The 22,048-nt window shown below is 40.3% G+C and overlaps 1 protein-coding gene across 2 annotated transcripts in view; it reads left to right on the plus strand.

The window, feature by feature from the left end:
• Positions 1 to 22,048, plus strand: part of ATP13A5 (ATPase 13A5) — a gene marked incomplete at both ends in the record, with an annotated part of 133,806 nt that overhangs the window by 25,747 nt on the left and 86,011 nt on the right. Inside the window, 5 exons of one of the 2 annotated variants that reach the window (XM_080918703.1) lie at positions 939 to 1,085; positions 1,289 to 1,359; positions 1,457 to 1,537; positions 9,737 to 9,806; positions 13,147 to 13,281. In XM_080918703.1, the coding sequence (XP_080774829.1) occupies positions 939 to 1,085; positions 1,289 to 1,359; positions 1,457 to 1,537; positions 9,737 to 9,806; positions 13,147 to 13,281 (504 nt within the window). The remainder of the gene's footprint in view (positions 1 to 938; positions 1,086 to 1,288; positions 1,360 to 1,456; positions 1,538 to 9,736; positions 9,807 to 13,146; positions 13,282 to 22,048) is intronic. The other variant, XM_080918704.1, reaches the window with a different exon arrangement.

Consider the following 22,048-nt stretch of genomic DNA (forward strand, 5'->3'; position numbering starts at 1 on the left):
CCTTTTCTTCCAGAAAATTGTTACTGCCTTTCTAGCCAGTGGGAGACCTCTTGGGATTCTTGTAAGTTTTAGAAACTTGTTCAGACTTGTAAGTTTGCTCTGTTTTCTGAATCTTCAAGGAGGGCATGTTCCAGCTCAGAGGAAATAACTACACAAGATGCATAACTCTATGCAAGTACTATATCTCAACGAAAAATAGAAATATAACTTTTAAAGAAAAATATATCTTTGATTCTGCATCTGTGACCCAGCAATGACTGAGTCATTCTAGAGAGAAGATCTTATCCATTCAAGCAGTTTATCTAGACCAGAACAAAAGAGGGAGAACTATCTTTACAAGCCACATGTTACCTCTTGTCTACCCCAGAAATGCTGACGCTTCCTTCAGTTCAGTCTGCAGAAATGTCTGGTATTTCAGGCTGATGAACATTGCTCTCTCCTATTACATGAGGGCAGTGGCTGTCACTGTTACAACTCTCAAAGGCCACATAATATGGGCACACTCAATTTTTTTTAAAAAGTATGCCTTGGAGTATTCTAGACAATTTAAGCTTGGGAATATTTTTAAAGAATAGGTAGATTCTTCCATGATGGCGCACAGTTAGGATCCCAACCCTTGGGAAGCTGGGGCAAGTTAACCAAAAGGGTGAGAGGCCAATCTAGAATATACAAAGAAATCCTGTCTCAAACAATTAATAAAATAATAAAAAGGAAATAGAGTCATCTAAGAAAGTTTTTATAAATAATGCTTTCCTATAGAATATGTCCAGTATTTCTCAAATTTTTGAACATACCACAAGCCTCTGGAAGGCTCACTGAAACACAAACTTACCAGCTCCTCTTCCTGAGGTTCTGATTCTGTGGAGTCTAGATTCAAGCCAAGAATTTGTATTCTGAGAGAGGTCTGAGATTGTCCTCTTGTCTGTTGACTTTTCAAGGATGAATTTCGAAGATACATGAGGAAAAAGATCTTCTGCCTCCACTTATCCACCCTGAAGTTCCCTGTAAGCAAGAACCCAGAGGAGCCTCTGGTAGCTGACCACCACTCGGTCATAAACCAAGCTGTAATGAAGCCAGAATTAAAAGTAAGTGGTCTTATGTGTGATGGGTTTTGGCTCATGTGTGGAGACAAAGTAGAGTGTGTGTTTATTGGTTCGTGTTTTGAATGTAAAGTTGGGGGGCTGGAATGATACTAGATGTAACACCCACGTGGGAAGCCACACTGAGGAATGTCCCTTTGATTGGCTTCCCTCTGTGAACGATGCCTATTCCTTATTTGTGGTTGCAGCTTCGATGCATCCAAGTGCAGAAAATCAGGTATGTGTGGGATTTCTTGAAGAAGAGATTTCAGAAAGTTGGGTAAGTACAGCTTTTTCTCACCATTGCCTCAGGACACAAGCTGAAGAAATTGGGCACTATAACCTGAAGTGTGCTTCCTATCCCAAATACATCCTAGGTTGCTGGAAGACAGTAACTCCTGCTTTGACATACATCATACATTTGGATTGGGTCTGACCAGTGAAGAACAAGAGGTCAGGTAGGACTACTAATGCTTACCAAGCCTAACCCTGCTGGCCTAAAGTATCAAATGAATCCTCACTAGTGTGTTGCTGGCAAAATGACATTTGCTGGCCTCAGAAAGACATTCTAAATTCTCTTCTTAGGCAAACTTATCAAAAGGATACCAAAAGAGCAAAGCAGTAGAATGAAATGAGACCTTGTCTAGGATTGCAGAATAGGCATTATGATAAGTTAGAGTCATTTCACAAACATCAGCTTCTTAATCCTCCCAAATTGACTGAGAACCAAAGAGACAAGACTCAGACTGGGCTCTGTTTTGGACAAATAGCTATGGAGAGGAGCGTTTACTGTTTACTTGCCTATGTCATTTAACATTGAGTGTGCAGGACCCAGAATCGCCCCAGACTCATGACAGGAGCTCAACAGAGATTTGCAGACGAAACAAATAAATTATGGTATTCACTGATGTATTTACTATCTGTAAGTCTCTGATATGCCAGGTACTTTGCAAGGGACTCATGATTTAAGAGAAAGACATAGTCATTCATGTGGGGGAGTGAAAAGAGACAGAAAGGGGGGGGGAGAATAAAACAATCACAGGGCTAGTGTCTGTGTGCTGCCAGGGATTCGACTGCTCCTTCAGCCTACTATCCAGAGGAGAAAAAATTCTGCTTCCTCCAGCTCTGGTTTGAAATGGCTGATCCTGATGAGCCCCAAAGGAAGCAGCTAAGTCCTTCTGATAGTCTTAACAATCAGTTTAGTTTCTCAGACACTTTTAGGGGAGTCATTTACCTGACATCAACCAGAAATGTCAGATGTCAAACCAATAAGAACTGTGATAAATTTCTATTCTGGGATTCTGCCCCCACAGCTCAGAGTGTTCTGTAGGAAGAAGACAGTCCATATGAGACAAAGAACTCTGGAATTCTAGCAAGTTCCTCACACTCTTTTCTTCACTGAGCTTTAAATGTTCATTTATTTTATGTGCATGCATATGTGGCTGCATGAATGCAACAAAGCATGTGTAGAGTTCGGAAAACAAGCTGCAGGAGGTCATTCTGTCCTTCTACCACGTGCCGGGCTCAGGTTAACAGGCTTGGCAGCAGGTGCCTTCATTTGCTGTGGCATCTTGCTGGTTTGCCTGCCACCATAATCTTTAGGCAGAGTTTAAGAAGCCTGAAGTGTTGGTTTCAGTTTTTTCTCTGTGGAAATACTCTGAAAAAACGAAGCAGACCTCTATACCAGAACAATACTACAAAAAAAGAAAAACTTCTTTGAAATATCATCATTACAAAAGATTTCGACTGAACGTTTGATCCATTGAGATACAGAAACTTTTCAAAGTCATTAAAATATGAAACCCTTTTCATAATGCTTAATGCAAGATGTTTGGAGGATTGAGCTAGAATGTTTAAGAGCTATCAGTGATAGATGTAGAGATATTCTGCACAAGAAACCGTTTCCACAGGAAAGATTCCCCATCGGTGTAGCTAATGCACATTTGTCCTTATTTATCAAGTGCCGAGCTTTAATAAACATCATCCATAATTAAATTTAAATCTGGTCTACACAATAAAGCACTTGACAATCTAATAAGCAAGACGGAGTACAGTATCCCAAATATGAAGAATAGAGAAATAATCTCATAAGCAGAGGCATATTTTATGTTGTAGGCTTTCCAGAGTGAAGGTCAGAAAGAGCTGGTGGATGTCACGCATTTCCCTTTCATTTCTTAGAGTGAGTTGGGGGTCTTTCCAGGAAGATTAGAAATGGCTGATTGATTGTGGGACGTGTGTCTTCAATAACCAATGCAGGGCTTCATTAAAAAAACAAGAGCTCACCACAAGAGAAGGAGGAAGGAGGACTTGCAAAAGTCTGACGAGGTGACATGATATAAGACCTAAATGTGCATTTCTCCATGGGATTCCTGGCAGCTGGGCAGAGAGAAGACCTAGGATGTCTCACTTGTCAGCAGCAAAGTTTACCAGGCCACCAGGAGAGTGGAGTCCACCCAGGAGAGAAGTTGCCAGAAAGCATCATGAAATGAATAAGTAAAACTAGCCTTTCTAGTGGACAGGGTTAAAATACCCATTTACCTTGTTCATTAAGTCCATCCCACTCCCTTTGTTTAGGCCCCTGAAAACAAAAAAGTAGCTGTCTGGCGGCACCTGTGAGGTGAATTTCAGACATTCAGCTCACTGGTGACTGCAGAAGAGGTCAACACTTTGACAGCCAGTGTTTGCCAGTCTCTACTTTGGGAATATTCATTTCACAGACGGTTCATATCATCAATGAGGCAACACCACAAAAGTAGCTGGGACAAGCACTCTTGTTGGTTTCGAGGTTCTTCCAGGCCAAATTCAGTTCTCCACTTTGCCCATCTTTCTGAGGAGGAGAAGCAGGCATGCTCGTTAGGGACCCAGAAAAGGAATGTAGGTGAGGGGCAGCCAAAGAGCATGGGAAAGCTCCACCTATAGAAAGCTGTTTTATGAAAAGATCAGCTATAAACAGGAAAGGAAGAAGGAGGAAGAAAAAAAGAGAAGTTGGTACCACCACGGAACTTTGATATGCTACAGTTTTGATCCTGATGGGAGCAAAACGTGAAAGAGAAATAATGGTTACTTTTACTCCTTTTGAAAGCCACACGCCGAGAAAGGGGTTCAAGCACGCAGGCATGCATGCGCGCACACAACCTCCCATTTCATCTTCCTAGAATGGAACAAGTGTTGTCTGAACAGCGTATAAGAGAAGAGCCTTATCCATCCCGCTTCAAGCTGAAAAAATGCTCTCAACTCCTAACACTAAACTAGGAGTTAGTAAGTTATCTTAAGATACTACCTATATCTTACTTCAAATATAATTTGATAAAAAAAATCAAACAATTTGAGAACAACTGGGTCTGATGAAAGTAGGAAGTCATCTAACTGCAATGCTTGTCTCAGAGCAAAGCCCTGAGGAGACAGAAGTGTAGCATTGAATCTTGCAGGTGAAATGAAGGAGAGAAATTTCCCACAATTCCTCATGCCCCTTTGTTTCTTTCCTTCTTGGTCTTCTATTTATAGAATGCTTGGGCATTCTCTATCAGCAGAGACTCCTGGTAGCACCTCACCAGCTCATTTTGAGAACTGGAACCCTGTAAGAGCTGTCCTGGCTACCTGGAAGATCGTGGTTAGGAAATGGAGCACATTTCACTAGGAAATGAAAGGAATGGGCAGAGCACAGGCGAGGACCAGGAGGAAAAGCTAAATGACTGTTGTCACATGCCATTTAGAGACCTGTAGTTTCGGTATATCATTGTCTTAATTACATATGTGTTGATTTCTTCTGGGAAAGAACCTCTCAAAACACACACTCCCAAAGTGTTTTGTAATGGGGGATTTCTAAGACCAACCCATTTATTGGACTGAGTAATTAGATCCAAATCCCAGGCACTGGGTGTCATAGCCTGTGCATCCCAGACCTCTCTCCCTATGTAGAACAGGAATTTCAAGGGAGTGCATGAGTGTCCAGCTGCATCAGTCAGGGGATGTCTCAATCTGCTTTCTTATAGAAGTGATTCACTCTGAAATCTCCTGCATGGCCTTCTGGGAAATCATAGGACTCTCTTCCTCCAGAGATGCTCTCGCAGGCTAACAAAGCAGAGGCAGAGAGTACTGGGGTGATGCTTGAGTAGTGCAGTGGTGATTGTAACAGTCTCCTGCTTCCTTGTTGAAGAGTCTGTCTACAAGGGCTCCAGAACCCCACACCAAGCTCTCTAGTAATTCTTTGAGGAATATATTGATGTATCTATTTGAGTAAGTAAAGAAAAAAACCAAGAAAACTGAAAAGAGGAGTGATTTATCCCTCAAAGGAAAATACTATTGGCCACTCATGTTTGGGATTTCAGAGTTCATACGTTCCAAATGATCTGAATATCACAGAATTGGAGGAAATCCCCTGAAAATTCCAAAACACCAACTACAACCCGTGTGAAAGTCCTTTCTTGGGGTCTCAGTTGTGGACTCAGTCAAGATCTATTCTCTGAGAAGAGGCTGTTTTCCATCTCAGCATTTTCACTCCTAATGGATAGCGACAGATGTTAGGCAAACCTACTTAAGTATGTTTAGCCCACACTGTTTGTCGAGGCCACACAGAATGATCTCAGCCTTGCTCCTCTGCCATCTCATTCGATCTTTCGTGGTGGAATATAATAGTTGACCTTTCCTTGTGTGTCTTGGCTTCAAGCCTAATACTTCTCTGGTTGCTTTGCCATTGCCAACATCCATGAGAATTCTCCGGGGCTGGCTTTGAGATTGAAATGGGTACACAATCTCTAAACAAACCAGAATTTCTCTTGGTGAAGGTCAGTAGAAATGACAAGAGAGAAAGGAGTAGGTTGGCTGTGACTTCTTTCTGGCCCACATAAGCCCAAGGCATCATTTACAGGTAATGCCTTGATCCCCACTATCCTATACCTTACTTCTCCAAGACCTGAGGTCTTCCCCCAATGGCAGTTTGAGGCACTCTCTCACCAGACAAGGGGAGACATGGTGTCAGATCCTCAGCTTACATTCTTAGTTGGATTTCTGTAATCTCAGTCTGTCCTTAGTTGTGCATCAGGGATTTAAACTTCAACAGAGGAGAAAGTACTGTAGATGGGGGACCCCATGACTTTTATTAACCCCAGCCTTTTTGAGAATATATTCTATGTCACGTTCCAAGTCGTACAAAAGCAGCTCTGAAAATGCTCTCCTGTTGCCTTTAAAAACAGTTGATGAGATTTAAGGAGAGAAATGTGTAAATGTGTGTTTTAATTCAATGAGGTAAGTGGTGTTACCAAAACAGAAAGTGTTGCTGAAGGAAAGAAAAATATTTAATTGTGTCGGACAGAGTCATACTTCAAAGACAGCTGCCACTTACCTGTGATTTGTCATGTCCTCGGTACACTCATGATAACTGCTTTGCATATTTATCTCACAAAGACACTGATTATAATTTTATTTTATTAAATTTATTTTTCAGATAAGGGAACTAAGGTTTGCTCCCACCTCCAATTTCGATATCCATTAATTTAAATAAATAATTCTTGATTGTGATGCATGTTTTAGGCTCTGTCTGAGCTCCTGGGGAATCTATTAATGTCCCTTAAAAGTTTATGTTATTATAATGGCAGAAACATACAATTAAAACATTGGAAAAATGAGGTATGGGCTTAGTTGGTAAAGTGCTTTCCTTGTAGGCATGAAGACATGGGTGTGGTCTCTAGAACTCATGGGAAAAAAGCTAAACATGGCAGTGCTTTTTTGTAATCTCTGTACTTGGAGGTGCCAGAGACATGAACTGAAGTTTACTGGACAATCAGTGTAGCCTACAAGGCATGTTCCACAAGAGACCTTGTCTGAAAAAAGAGGTAAACAGCCTCTGAGGAAGGGCTTCTGCATACACATGTGAATGTGTACATGTACCTGCCTACACAAGTACACTCACATACATTCAAAGGGGATATATGTTCAGGTAGTCATATATGTGATAGAGAAAAGAAAGGCAGGTTAAAGAAATTAAGTAGAGTTAGGGTAGCCCCCTGCCCCCATCATAAATAGCAAACCCAGAGTGTTGTGCATACTAGACAAATGTTCTACCATTGAGCCATACCCCTAGGCCCAAGAGAGAGGCTATTTTGAATAGAGTTGTTAAGGAGGGTCTCCAGAGGAAACTCCTTTTTAGAGGCCCGAATGGAGCAAGGCACGCAAAGTCATGCAAAGAAGTAAAGAAACTGGCAGAGGTAGAAAGAAGAGCAAGGGCAGAGGCTTGGTTGGATGTTGAGCTAGTTCTGTTCACTCTCACAGTTCTCAGACACACAGCTGGGTTGTCGGGTTTGCCTTTTAAAGGCTGAGCAGCTTGGGTGTATGCTCAGGACTGGTATAGCTGGGTCTTCAGGTAGTACTGTGTCTAATGCTCCAACATATAACAAGGGCATATGTTCCAGTACATTCATAGCAGTCTGATTTATAATAACCAGAAGCTGGAAAAAACCCAGATGTCCTTCAACAGAGGAATGGATACAGAAAATGTGGTACATCTACACAATGGAGTACGACTCGGCTATTAAAAACAATGACTTCATGAAATTCTTAGGCAAATGGATGGAACTAGAATATATCATCCTGAGTGAGGTAACCCAATAACAAAACAAACAAAAAACTCACACATGATTTGCACTCACTGATAAGTGAATATTAGCCCAAAAGCTCAGATTATCTTAGATACAATTCACAGACCACATGAAGCTCAAGAAGAATGAAGACCAAAGTGCAGATGCTTCAGTTCTTCTTAGAAGGGGAAACAAAATTATTCACAGGAGGAAATATGTAGACAAAGTTTGAAGCAGAGACTGAAGCAAAGACCATATAGAGACTGCCCCACCTAGAGATCCAACCCATATACAGCCACCAAACCCAAACAATATTGTTGATGCCAAGAAGTATTTGCTGACAGGAGCCTGATATAGCTGTCTCCTGAGAGGCTCTGTCAGATCATGACAAATACAGAAGCAGACGCTCACAGCCAACTGTTAAACTGAACACTGGGTCCCCAGTGGAGGAGTTAGAGAAAGGACTGAAGGAGCTGAAGGGGTTTGCAACCCCATAAGAAGAACAATACCAGCCAACCAGAACTCCCGGGGAACTAAACCACTATCCAAAGAGTACACATAGAAGGACCCATGGCTCCAGCTGCATATATAACAGAGGATGGCCTTGTTTGGCATCAATGGAAAGGGAAGTCCTTGGTCCTGCCAAGGCTTGATGCCCCAGTGTAGAGAAATGTTAGGGCAGGGAGGTGAAAGGGGTGGGTGGGTGAGGGTTCATCCCCATAGAAGCAGGGGGAGAGGGAATGGAATAGGGGGTTTTTGGAGGGGAAACTGGAAAAGGGGATAACATTTGAAATGTATATAAAGCATATTTAAAAAGTGGGGGGAGAAAAACTTGACAAACATTTAAAAAACAGAAGATAAAGGCTGAGCAGCACTTACAAAGGGAAGAGTATAGGAAGACCACAGCTTGCAGAGGGGAGAAGGACTATGCACCGGGTCCTTCAAACTTCTGACAATTGTCCAATTGCTGATTATTGTCACAGACTCAACACCGCTCGAGTTCAAGTCCTTGGAGGTTTCAGAATGAGATCAAGCGTTCACAGACTCACACAGTTTTTTTCTTTCTGCCTCTTCATCCCTGAGCCTCAGTGTTTCCCCGCATTATAGAGTTAGAAGAGCTTAATGTGAGTCATCCCTGTGCCTGGCAAGCAATAGTTCTAGTTGGTATCACATGCTTTAAAAGACAGATGAACTTGTGCTCAGTTCTGTGTTCTATACTGGCAAGATCAGAGCCCTCACGGAGGCTCTTCCTGCTGACATTCTCAGGGGTGGAGCTGGAAAATGATATCAAAGAGGCCATGGTTGGGAGTGGCTTTTTTTCCTGGCTCTACGAACTTAGGAAAGCTACTTACCTTGTCCAGACTTTAGTTTCCTTTATAGGTAGTGATAATATGAAATGGTTTTTTAAAAACGTGATGATTAAAATCCCCCATGCTTGAAATTAATATTAGCTGTTAATTAATTGATATTAGCTAAAGACCCACAGTGAACAACTTTTCCTATTGGCAAGATTAGCCCTTTAGAACTCTGGAGAATATTATAATGATCAACTTCATTTTCTGCGAGACTTTAAAAATTGTAAGACACAATCTGAACACGAGGGGCCGTTCTTTGCAGTGGACGTGTGTCCTGACAGTTTCGAGTGATCACCATAGAGCAGCTTCCTGGGTTCTAGTTCTCCCTCCGGTGCATTGAGTGGGTTCCCCTACAAAGACCTTCTGTGGGAGATACCACAATAAGACAGACCACATCATTGTTTCCTAGGATAAACTGAATACCCGATAAGTCTAGGAATATCTTCAGACTTGTGTCTTTTGAACTGGTGCTCAGGATGCAATCAAATTATCTTTCCAAAAGCCCTTTCTAATTTCATTTTTACTAACTCACTTGTATTAAGGACTATTTAAAGCAGGGGAAAAAATCAGCTTTCTTAATCATGCATCGACTTTCATCTTAAAGCTACATACATGAGTCTATAGTGGTTACTTCCCTAAAGAACAGAAAAGTGGGCAGCTTGTGGGCAGCTTGCCTGTGCTCACTTGTTACGGTGCTTGTGAGCTGAAACTAACAGTCCATCTTTCACAGAAGGTTAGTGTGTGGGCCCAATGCTATCGAGGTGGAGATCCAGCCCATATGGAAGCTGCTTGTTAAACAGGTAACTAGATAATTTTCTTCTTTTTAAAAAAGAGAATCTATTTCTTAATGTCTTGGCCTCAGTAGGACTGTAAATAACATTTGTACCCTCAGTGGGAACGCTCTCTGTGTTTCATGCAACTGCCTTTTGACACTAGCCTGTTAAGTTTTATTTAATATCAGCAAACATATGCATACACATGCACATGCACGCTTGCACACACATACACACACATACACACACACACACACACAGGATATCAGGTCTGACCTATCCTTTTCAATTGCCTCCAGTTATTACCTCTCTCTCTCTCTCTCTCTCTCTCTCTCTCTCTCTCTCTCTCTCTCTCATCTATCTATGTGTTCAAGGACACAGTTTTGTGTGTGTTTGTGTGTGTGTGTGTGTGTGTGTGTGTGTCTGTGTGTGTAGGTCAGAGGACAACTGACAGAAGCCAGTTCTCCCTTCCCACCAAGTTGGTCTCAGGGATCAAGCCCAGGTCCTTAGGGTTGGCAGCAAGTGCCTTCACCTACTCAACCTTCTCACGGCCTAGTAATCTCTTATTTTAAGTTTAAATCTACTTCTCAGTGTGAGTCAGATTTCTATTTTGCAATATTTTGTTTCTTTGGACATCTTAAGTTTTTTATTGTGTTGGTACCATGGTATCATCATCTGCTTAGGATGCTACAACAGAATCCCATAGACTGGGTAGAAATTCAAGGTCATGGGCTGTATACTTAGACCATGCTGGCTTGTGGACCACCAGCTTCACCATGTCTTTTTCAATGAAAGAGATCTAATCTCTGCTCATCAGGACCTACGTAACCCTAGTTATCTCTCAAAGCCTTACTTCCAAACACCACCACACTGCGGGTCGGAGCTTCAACAAGTGAATACTTCTGGAGAGGCCAAAAATATTCAGTCTAACCACAGAGCTGCACCATTACATCTATGATCACTAAGATTTTGAAATGTATTTGTTTCGTCCTTTAAAAATTCTTTTTACTCTTTCTCTCTTGTTAGTTTTCTAAAAAGATATCATCATGTGTTGTGAAATTTCTATTAGTACTTTTGTGTGAATCAACTAAGTGAGAAAAAATTTCCCCCTTCCACTCTCTGTACTTGCAATACCTCTTTGATGGCTTTGTGCCTTCCTCTCCCTGGTCGCCAGTATATTATTTATTGGGTCACGGTCAAGCCTATGTAGGAGGCAACAGTATTTTCCCCTAAGTGACTAGTCACCAGGTCCTCTGGTCTGTGTGAGGCTTGGAATACGTGACCGTTATACCATAGACGCTGGTCTCCCCCAGTCTACCCTCGGCTGGCTGTGTTTTCAGCCTTAACACTGGGGCCACAAGCATCATGTTACCTCTGGTTCTTACTGTCGCCCTAGTTTCCTCTCTGAGATTTTCTGTTCCTGCTCCCCTTTGCACTGAGCTCCTACTGGCTGCTGTTTATCTCTGATCCAGGCTGATGAACTTGGGGTATGCCAAATGCTCCATAATTCCAACCTATTGTTTAGAATATTATTATATGCATTTCTCTTTATATGTGGAATATGAGATGGACATTCACAGATGGCACGCATGAGTTTTTGTAGCAAGGTTGGTGTGTGTGGAGGTCAGAGGACTTGGAATCCATTCTGTTCTTCCACTTTTATGTGTGTTTTAGAGATTGGAACAGGTTCCCCAGGCTTGCACTGACAGGTGTCTTTACCCACTGAGATACCCTGCCAGCCAAGCATATTTTTAGCCCCTTTCTAACCCATAAAATGGTGGGTTTTTTTCTTTTTCTTTTTTGGCGAGAATGGCTGCTTCTGTCTAATATGAAATATTATCCGCCATTGTTCTATTTCTGGAGCACACACCAGGCTATTATTATTTCAGCATTAGTTGTTAGAGTAATGTTATATTCCCAGAAAAAAGGAGCGGGCTGAGCTTTCCCTCACACCTACTCTCCCACCTCACCCCTACATGTGTATAGCCTTCCCAGCTAGGGGAAGGCAGGCTGCTTCCTGAACTTCTCACCAAAATGCATCTGAAAACTGCTAAATGTTTTCGAGAGCATCAGTGATCCTTTCTGAAAGGAGTCTGGTATGATTTAGCACACATGAACCAGAACTGTAGTAAAATTAAAAAGGTGGGGGATGGAGAGAATGACATCACATTTAGTTGGAATGGATATTGAATAAGGGGGTTAAATTAATTATGCTGCTGCTGGTTCTTCTGAAGAAATATTTAAGCAATTTTCCACTGTATTTCTACAAACTCAGAATCATGTTATCATTAGTACATAATCTATAATTAGAGCATTTTATGCCAAGTGATCTCAAGAGCTATAATTTGTAAGTAAAGCAGTCGAGATGGGAATAATAAAAAACACCAAGAAACAAAAGCTTTTTAAATTTATAAATAATAGACAAAGGCTTGAAGAACCCTTAATGTGTAGCCTTATTAACTTATTAAGTAGCTATCAGTTCCTTGTTGGGAGCAAAGTCGAATTTTCTTCAGTGTGTGGGAGAATTATGGGAAATGGTGTTTGGAAAGGGAACTCCGTAGCCAGCATTTCATCTAATTTATTAACAGGATAGAAAAGGTGCTTCTTCAAGAACAGAACCCCTGCTTTATCCTAGTGTGCCTTTTGTTTTTTTGCTGTCTTTCTGTGCTGTGGAGACTTCTGTCAGTTCCTGGGATTTGTTCTTTATGTTGTGATTGCTTTTTAGTTAATTAATCAATTGATTGATTAGTTGGTTGATTGATAGATATCTATATTTTCTTTTCTCCCCCCTTCTATACTCTTAGTCTTTTCTTCTCTCCCCATCTGCTCCTCTTTCATTTCTGTTCAGAAAAGGAGTAGTCTTTCATGGGTTTTAAGCAGCCTTGGCATTTGGAGTTGCAGTGAGACTACAGCGTCTGCTGCATGAGGCAGTCCATTGGGGAGAAAGGTCCCAAAGGCAGGCAAAAGATTCCGAGATAAGCCCTGATCCCACTGTTAGGAGTTGGGATTGTTGTACTTATTTATTTAGTTGCCACTGACATTGGGACCAGGGTCTTGGGTATGCTTGAATAGGTACTCTACAACTGAGCTTCATCCCAGCCCTCTGCTATAATCGTTCAAAGGAACCACAAAGACCCGAGTGGGGAATAGGGGAAGCAAAAGAGTGTGTCTCTGAGCACTTAGAGTAACTTTATTTCTAATAGTACATTCTACACTCTTGGCATTGTCTTTGCCCAAGTTAACTAAGTTCTAAGTGAATTCATAAATAGCAGGGCTCATCACATGCTATTAAAAATGGAAAGACATTCTATAACATAATTATATAATTCTGATTGCTACCAGATAAGTGCTATTTTTGTATCTGCAGGTTTTAAATCCATTCTATGTGTTCCAAGCCTTCACCCTCACTCTGTGGCTGTCTCAGGGTTACATAGAATACTCTGTGGCCATCATCATCCTGACTGTTATCTCCATTGTCTTGAGTGTGTACGATTTGAGACAGGTAAGAATTGAAATGGCGATTGGATTCCCATTTACATTTAGCTTCTGGCTGAACAAGCAAAGCCTATAGAATTTCTTCAGGGAGAAATTTCTATAGGCATTTCATTATGGGGATACTTGTGGGATAGGGTGTTGGGAATACCAAGCAGATTTAAACATCTTTTCAAAGTTTGATCATCAACTGGAGGCTTAGCAGGACTGCGTTTAGGACTCTGAGGTTGTGTGTGAGTCAGTTGTGAAGAATGCTGCATAGTTGATAATAGTTTTACTCTTAAGACTGGGGAGGACAGAATCTCAAATCCCACATTAACCAAGACACAGACACTTTTTATTTCTTCTTTTAGCACAGCAACCAAAATCCAGGCTGCTAGATCCAAGGAGAGGTATAATTTGAATGCTAACAGATGATGCTGTGTAATTTTCTCCAAATGAAATAATTCTTTTTATCAGAAACACACAATTTCTTCAGAACACTGATTTCTTCAAATTCACACCAGCACTGTGTGATGGATTTTGAAATGCAGAAGTCTTCATCCAGTAGGTGCTTCATGTTCGAACCTGATATCTTAATGTACATTTACTGATTGCTAGTGAAAGAAGATTCCTTTTACTTCCCTGAGCATTCTATCTTTTCTTTACATTCAAAAGCTTTTCGTACCCACCATCACTATGGAGAAGTTTCATTTTTAGTCCATTGTTTTCCCCTTGACTTTGGTTTTTTCATACACTAAAGATTATATAGAGGCAAATGTATTTCTCTTTTCCTTTATGGTTTCTGGTTACTGTATATCTGCTGCGTGATAAATCTTATCCCGAGGATATACACACATACATCTACTCAACTCCAGATGGGGATCCCACAACAATCCAAACTTTGTGTACCACCAAAGTCCAACTTGGTGCTCTGGGATCACTTACAGCAATGTGGATAAAGGGTCACTTACAGGGACAGATGTTACTCAGAGACAGCTGTATCATCATGGTTCACTCCAGCATGGGTGACAACCTGCAGGCAGTTCAAGAGGATGGAAGTATCCTTTCCAAGTAACTTGCTTGGATCTAAACCTCTTCCAGGCTGATCATCTGGTTTCTGTTTCTTCCAGGCAGCTGCTCTGGACTGAGTCTCCACTGTAGCTCAGCTTCTCTCTCTGAGGGGGAACGCTCAGCTTTTGTTGCTTATTGTGACTGGGAAGGACCTAGTGAATCTGGGGTCTGTTTCGGGGACTTGCTGAAGCTATTTTGAGTTATTTAGCTTCCTGCTAAGGAGCTTCATTGCAAGATTAACATTTTAAAGTCTTGGATGGAACTATTGCATAGCAATATTTAAAGTTAGATGATTTTGAATTTTTCTCTATTTAAACCCCTTATCCAAATTAAACATCTGTGGCTGGGCAGATGGTTTAATAGTAGACAGCATTGGCTGATCTTGCAGAGGACGCAGGTTCAGTTCCCGGCACCTATATGTTGGTGTTCAATGATCTGTGACTTCAGTTCAGGAAATCTGGTGCCCTCTTCTGACCTCCAGAAGCACCAGACACTCAAATGATGCACGTTATACATGTGGGCAAAACAGCTGTACATGTGCAATTAAATAAATCTTAAAAGTTAATTTAAATGTATGTCTTTTTCTGTACAGAGTCCCTGAATTACTTTGCCCAAAATAGTGGGTAACTTGAGAACAGGAGCTTAACTAGCAGTGCAACACAGGAGCCAAAGAGAATAGGAATTAGAAAACAGATCCTAATCTCATTAGCAACTGATATGTGTTTACAAAGTCTAACTGACCTAACTAGTAAGGCATCTTGCAAAGCCACACCAGCAAGCATACTTCCTCCAACAGCATCTGTCCCAAGCCCTCCACCATTAACACTCTTAGAGATTTCATAACTCACAGTAGATTCCCATGGCCATACAGGCGCTGGACACAACTTACGTAGAGTGAGACATGTGTAATGGTCTATTCTCCCTCTGACTGACACAGTGACAAGAAACAGTGACCCCAAGTTCCTGACCCCCAATCAGGTACTATTCACTATTGCACTGAGCACACTTTTGAAAACTAACCTGTGGACTTTGAGGTATCAGTAAGATTTAGTGGGGAGAGGGGCTCGCAGCAATAAAGGAAGCTAAATCTTTATGTTAAGTTCATTGTTTCTTTGGATTAAAGCTAAAAGAATAATCTACCTACCTGATTGCCCTATCCCAAGCCATGCCGCTTGGTCAGAGCTTACCTTAGTGAGGCTAACAAACACGAGCTGGAGTCCTTTATTAAGAATGTAGAAGAGTGCAAGTCAGATAGAAATGCAAACCTTTGAATTGCATTTGCATGCAGTCTAGCTAGGCCAGTGTATCTGCTAGCATAGCAGTGAGAACACCCCTAGAACCTTTCACTTCTGCCTCTGCCTTCCTTCATCACCTAGCAAAGCCCTGGGGCACATGACTTAATGCCCTCCTTTGGCTTCCTCTGGAGAAAGTCCAGCCTCAGCAAATGCAGCACAGCAAATCTGGCAGCAGATGCATAATAACAACAGCATGCAAATGAGCTGTGGAAACTGATCCCGGTACCACGGAAGAGGGACTGTAGAAGCCAGAGGGGGCCTGATGAAATTCAGGCAATGAGCTTTGCAACCATGGCAAGCATCACAGCGCGTGCCTTCTTCTGGCTGGCTGGTTGTCATAGAAACTCATGCTTATAGTTTCTGAGTACCTTAGCTCAAAGAGAATGCTTAGAATGCTTAAGTTAGCCACCCCTGTGTCGTTAGGAGATGCAGAGTACTCCAGGTCTGTAAAATACACTGTTGCTGAGTGCCTACTGTGTGACAGATTTCAGGGACAAAGAGGAATATGTGGCCCCTTTTCTAACCTGGGAATTGCCTGCCTCACATGGGGAGAAAGGAAACGATGCTGTAATGGAAGTTATCAGTGCTTCAGCACAGGTGTGAAGCCAAGAGCAGAGAACTGGATTCCTCCTGGATAAGGCATTTCCTGCGAATAATTAGAAAGAGCTTGCTAGCAGCATACTGGGCTGAACTTTCTAGGGAGTAGTCCAAGCAAAGGCATGGAAGCAAGGCAGACTCCCCAGAATGCAAAGTCTGATAAACAAATTTGGCTTCCCAGCATAATGAGGTTTGAGAATTACAGTCAAGCCCTGTTAACTCAGACTCCCCCACTTCCAAATGTGTTGATTAGTGTCTCCTTCAGCTGAAGTTATCATGCCATTGACTCAATGAGTTCGCTAAACAGAAAGCAAGCGAGAGAATTTGAGAAGGGAAAACAGCTTTGAAAAGGAAGTGGAGCTATTTTAAGCACCAAGAGAAAGAGTGCACCCACTTTGCCTGAGTAAGGTGGATGTAGATTTGATTGGCATCCTCAATGCCTCCTAAGTGCATGACTGTGGCAAAGTGCTCCAGCATTTTCCACCCCAGCCTTTTGCCTTCTGTGTTTCTAGGTGTTAGAGGTAGGATTTTAGTAGCATATAAGTATGTGTATGTATATTTTCCTAAGTGTTTACCACTGCAGTTAGTCTGTGGTAGCTGTTAGAAATTCTAAGCGGTTATAAACATAATCATGTAAGTCTTTTATAACATCTTCTATACAGTAAAGCTCTGTATGCTTGGGATAAGGGATAAGTCCCCAGCATTTTAAACAAATTGGCAGAATGACACCTTAAATCTTGAAGGTAACTTCAGATATATCTGTTGTTTGTTATTTATCAATAATTAGTTATTATTCTACTTACCAAAGAACCTATAGCTTCTCAGGAGCAATTTCTCACACACGGTCCATGGATGGCTACGAGGGCAAGCCAAACCTCCACATCAAGAGTTGTACTTGAAATAAGAGTACTTAACATAGAACCCTGGTTGACTTTCTTTCTTTCTTTCTTTCTTTCTTTCTTTCTTTCTTTCTTTCTTTCTTTTTTCTTTCTTTCTTTCTTTCTTCCTTTCTTTCTTTCTTTTGAATACCTTTATTTTAAAAAACAAAGATAAATGTACAGATTTTAAAAACAATTTTGCATAAAAGTATATAATTAAATTTTTGTCAATACTTGATTTTTTTAAAGGTTTGATAGTATGCCTTAAAATCTTACTAGTTACAATGAGCATAAAGTACATGTAAAACAAGATGTAATCTGGAAATAGTCAAAAGTTTTCTTGGTGTGTAAAGATTAAGCGTGATGATTTTTCTTTCTTTTCTTTTTTTCTTTTGACCTTTATTTTTCTTGAACTTCGTATAGTCTATAAGTTGTTTCTGGGGTGGTCAGAGCTTTCTGGGGTTAGTATCCAATTATCAGTAACTGCATATTATGTCTGTTTTTTTGTGACTGCATTACCTCATTCAGGATGATATTCTCTAGATGCATCTATTTTCTTAGGAATTTCATAAAGTCATTGTTTCTGATAGCTGAGTAGTACTCCATTGTGTAAATATACCACAATTTTTGTATCCATTCATCTACTGAAGGACATCTGGGTTCTTTCCACCTTCTAGCTATTATAAATAAGGCTGCTATGAACATTGTGATGCATGTGTCTTTGTTGTATGTTGGAGCATATCTGGAGTATATGCCCAGAAGTGGAATAACTGGGTCTTCAGGTAGTACTATGTCCAATTTTCTGAGGAACCGCCAGACTTATTTCCAGAGCATTGTACCAGTTTACAACCCCACCAACAGTGGAGGAGTGTTCCTCTTTCTCCACATCCTCAGAGCATCTGCTGTCATCTGAGTTTTGGATCTTGGCCAATCTGACTGGTGTGAGGTGGAATCTCAGGGTTGTTTTTATTTACATTTCCCTGATGGCTAAAGATGTCTAGCACTTCCTTGGATGCTTCTCCAACATACGATAATCCTCAGTTGAGAACTTTTTGTGTAGCTCTATACCCCATTTTTAATAGGGAAGTTTGATTCTCTGGTGTCTAACTTCTTGAGTTCTTTGTACACCTTGGATATTAGGCCTCTATCAGATGTGGGGTTGGTAAAGATCTTTTCACAATATGTTGGCTGCCGTTTTGTTTTCTTGACGATGTCCTTAGCCTTACAGAAACTTTGCCATCTCATTAAGTCCCATTTGTCCATATTTGGCCTTAGAGCACGAGCCATGGGTGTTCTGTTCAGGAAATTTTCTCCTGTGCATATTTGTTCTAAGGTTTTCCCTACTTTCTCTTCTAATAGTTTCACGTATCTGGTTTAATGTGAAGATGTTTGATCCACTTGCACTTGAGCATTTTACAAGGAAATAAGAAAGGGTCTATTTTCATTCTTCTGCTTGCTGAGTGCCAGTTGGACCAACACCATTTGTTGAAAAGGCTGTCCTTTTTCCATTGAATGTTTACAGCTCCTTTGTCAAAAATCAAGTGACAATATATGTGAAGGCTCATTTCTGGATCTTCTATTCTATTCCATTGATCCACATGCCTGTCTCTGTACCAGTACCATGCAGTTTTTAAACACAATTGCATTGTAATATATCTTGAGGGCAGGGATGGTGATTCCCACAGATGTTTTCTTGTCCTTGATGATGGATTTCGGAATTCTAGTACTTTTGTTATTCCAGATAAAATTGCACATTGCTCTTTCCAACTCTAAAAATAATTGGGTTGGCATTTTGATGGGGATTGCATTGAATCTGTAGATTGCTTTTGGTAAGATGGCAATTTTTAGAATGTTGATCCTTCCAATCCATGAGCATGGGAGATCTTTCCATTTTCTGAGATCTTCCTCAATTTTCTTCTTTAGAGATTTGAAGTTATTGTCATACAGGTCCTTCACTTGCTTAGTTAGAGTCACACGAAGGTATTTCATATTGTTTGTGACTATTGTGAAAGGTAAAATTTCCCTAATTTCTTTCTCTGCATGTTTGTCCTTTGAGTAGAGGAAGGCTAGTGATTTATTTGAGTTAATTTTATATTCAGCCACTTTGCTGAACTTGTTTATCAGCTGTAGAAGTTCTCTGGTGGAATTTTTGGGGGCACTTACATACACTATCATGTCATCTGCAAACAGTGATGTTTTTACTTTTTCCTTTCCAATTTGTATCCATTTGATTTCCTTTTGCTGTCTAATTGCTCTGGCCAGGACTTCCAGTTGAATAGGTAGGGGAAGAGTGTGCAGCCTTGTCTAGTCCCTGATTTTAGTGGGATTGTTTCAAGTTTCGCACAGTTAAGTTTGATGTTGGCTATTGGTTTGCTGTATATTGCTTTTGTTATTTTTAGGTATGGGCCTTGGATTCCTGTTCTTTCTAAGACTTTTAACATGAAGAGGTGTTGAATTTTGTCAAATGCTTTCTCAGCATTTAGTGAGATGACCATGTGGTTTTTTTCTTTGTGTTTGTTTATATGGTAGATTACATTGATGGATTTCCATATATTAAACCATCCCTGCATGCCAGGGATGAAGCCTACTTGATCATGGGGAATGATTGTTTTGATGTGTTCTTAGATTTGGTTTCCAAGGATCTTGTTGAGTATTTTTGCATCCGTGTTCATAAGTGACATTGGTCTGAAGTTCTCTTTCCTTGTAGGGTCTTTGTGTGGTTTAGGAATGAGGGTTATTGTGGACTCAAAAAAATGAGTTAGGTAGTTTTCCATCTGACTCTATTTTGTGAAATTGTTTGGAGAGTATTGGTAGTAGGTCGTCAATAAATATCTGATAGAATTCTGCACTGAACCCATTTGGACATGAGCTTTTTTTTTTTTTTTTTTTTTTTTTGGTTGAGAGGTTTTTGATGACTGCTTCTATTTCTTTATGTGTTATGGGATCATTTAGATGGTTTACCTGGTCCTGGTTTAGCTTTAGTATCTGGTATCTGTCTAGGAATTCATCCATTTCTTCCAGATTTTCCAACTTTGTTGAGTATAGGCTTTTGTATTAGGATCGGATGATTTCTTGAATTTATTCACTTTCAGTTGTTATGGCTCCACTTTCCTTTCTGATTTTGTTAATTTGGATACGCTCTTTGCCCTCTAGTTAGTCTGACTAAGGGTTTATCAATCTTGTTAATTTTCTCAACGAACAAGCTATTAGATTTGTTGATTCTTTGAATGGTTCTTTTTGTTCCTATTTGGTCAATATCTGCTCTGAGTTTGATTATTTCTTGCCGTCTACTCCTCTTGGGTGTATCTGCTTCTTTTTGTTCTAGAGCTTTCAACTGTGCTGTCAAGTTGCTAGTGTATACTCTCTCCAGTTTTTTTTTTTTTTTTTTTTTTTTTGGAAGTACTCAGAGCTCTGAGTCTTCCTCTCAGTGCTGCTTTCATTGCATCCAATAGGTTTGGGTATGTTGTGTTTTCATTTTAATTAAATTTTAGAAAATCCTTTATTTCTTTATTTCCTCTTTGACCCTGCTATTGTTTAATAGAGCATTTCTTAGTTTCCACATGTATATGGGCTTTTTGTTGTCTTTGTTGTTAGTAAAGACAAGCCTTAGACCATGGTGATCTGATAGGATGAACGGGAGTATTTCAATCTTCTTATATCTATTGAGGTTTGTTCTGTGATAGATTACATGGTAAATTTTGGAGAAGGTGCCATGAGATATGGAGAAGAAAGTGTATTCTTTTGTTTTAGTATGAAACGTTCATAGATGTCTATTAATTCCAATTGGTTCATAACCTCTGTTAGTTTCACTGCGTCCTTGTTCAGTTTCTCTTTCAGTGATCTGTCCATTGATGAGAGTGGGGTGTTGAGGTCTTTTTGTGCTTCAGTAGGGTTTCTTTTATGAATATGGGTGCTCTTGTGTTTGGAGCATATATGTTAAAGATTTATAGTTCCTCCTGACAAATTTTCCCTGTATCAGTAAAAAGTGTCCTTGTCTTTTTTGATAATTTTTGTTTGAAAATCTACTTTATTCGATATTATAATGACTTCTCTAGCTTGCTTCTTAGGGCCATTTGCTTGGAAGGTTTTTCCCAACATTTTCCTCTGAGATAGTGTGTGTCTTTGTCTCTGAGATGAGTTTTCTGTATGCAGAAAAATGCTGGATTCTGTTTTTTTATTCAGTCTGATAGCCTATGTCTTTTTATTGGGGAATTGAGTCCATTTATATTAACAGATATTAAAAAATAGTGGTTGCTGTTTCCTGCTATTTTTACTTTTAGAGGTAGAATTGTGCCTGTGTGTCTCTCTTTTTTGATTTTCTTGATTAGATATTTTCTTGTTTTTACTAGGATGTAGTTTCTGTTCTTGTATTGGGTTTTCCACCTATAATTTGTTGTAGTGCTTAGTTTGTGGTCAGATATTGTATATATTTAGTTTTGTCCTGGAATATCTGGGTCTATCCATCTATGGTGATTGAGAGTTTTGCTGGGTATAGCAACTTGGGCTGACACTTGTGTTCTCTTAGGGTCTGTATGATGTCTGTCCAGGTTCTTCTAGCTTTCATAGTCTCTGTTGAGAAGTCAGGTGTGATTCTGATTGGTCTGCCTTTATATGTTATCTGACATTTTTCCCTTACTGCTTTTAGTATTCTTTCTTTGCTTAGGGCACTTGGTGTTTTGACAATTATTTGTCAGGAGGAATTTCTTTTCTGGTCCAATCTATTTGGAGTTCTGTAGGCTTCTGTTTTGCTCATGGTCATCTCATTCTTAAGGATAGGGAAGTTTTCTTCTATGTTTTTGTTGAAGATACATATTTTGCCTTTTAGTTGATATTCTTTGCCCTTTTCTATTCCTATTATCCTTATGTTTGGTCTTCTCATTGTGTCCTGGATCTCCTGGATATTTTGGGTAAGGAGCTTTTTGGCTTTTGCATCTTCTCTGACTGTTTTATCTAT

The sequence above is a fragment of the Micromys minutus genome (genome assembly GCF_963924665.1).
Source record: "Micromys minutus genome assembly, chromosome: 7".
Taxonomy (NCBI): Eukaryota; Metazoa; Chordata; class Mammalia; order Rodentia; family Muridae; genus Micromys; species Micromys minutus.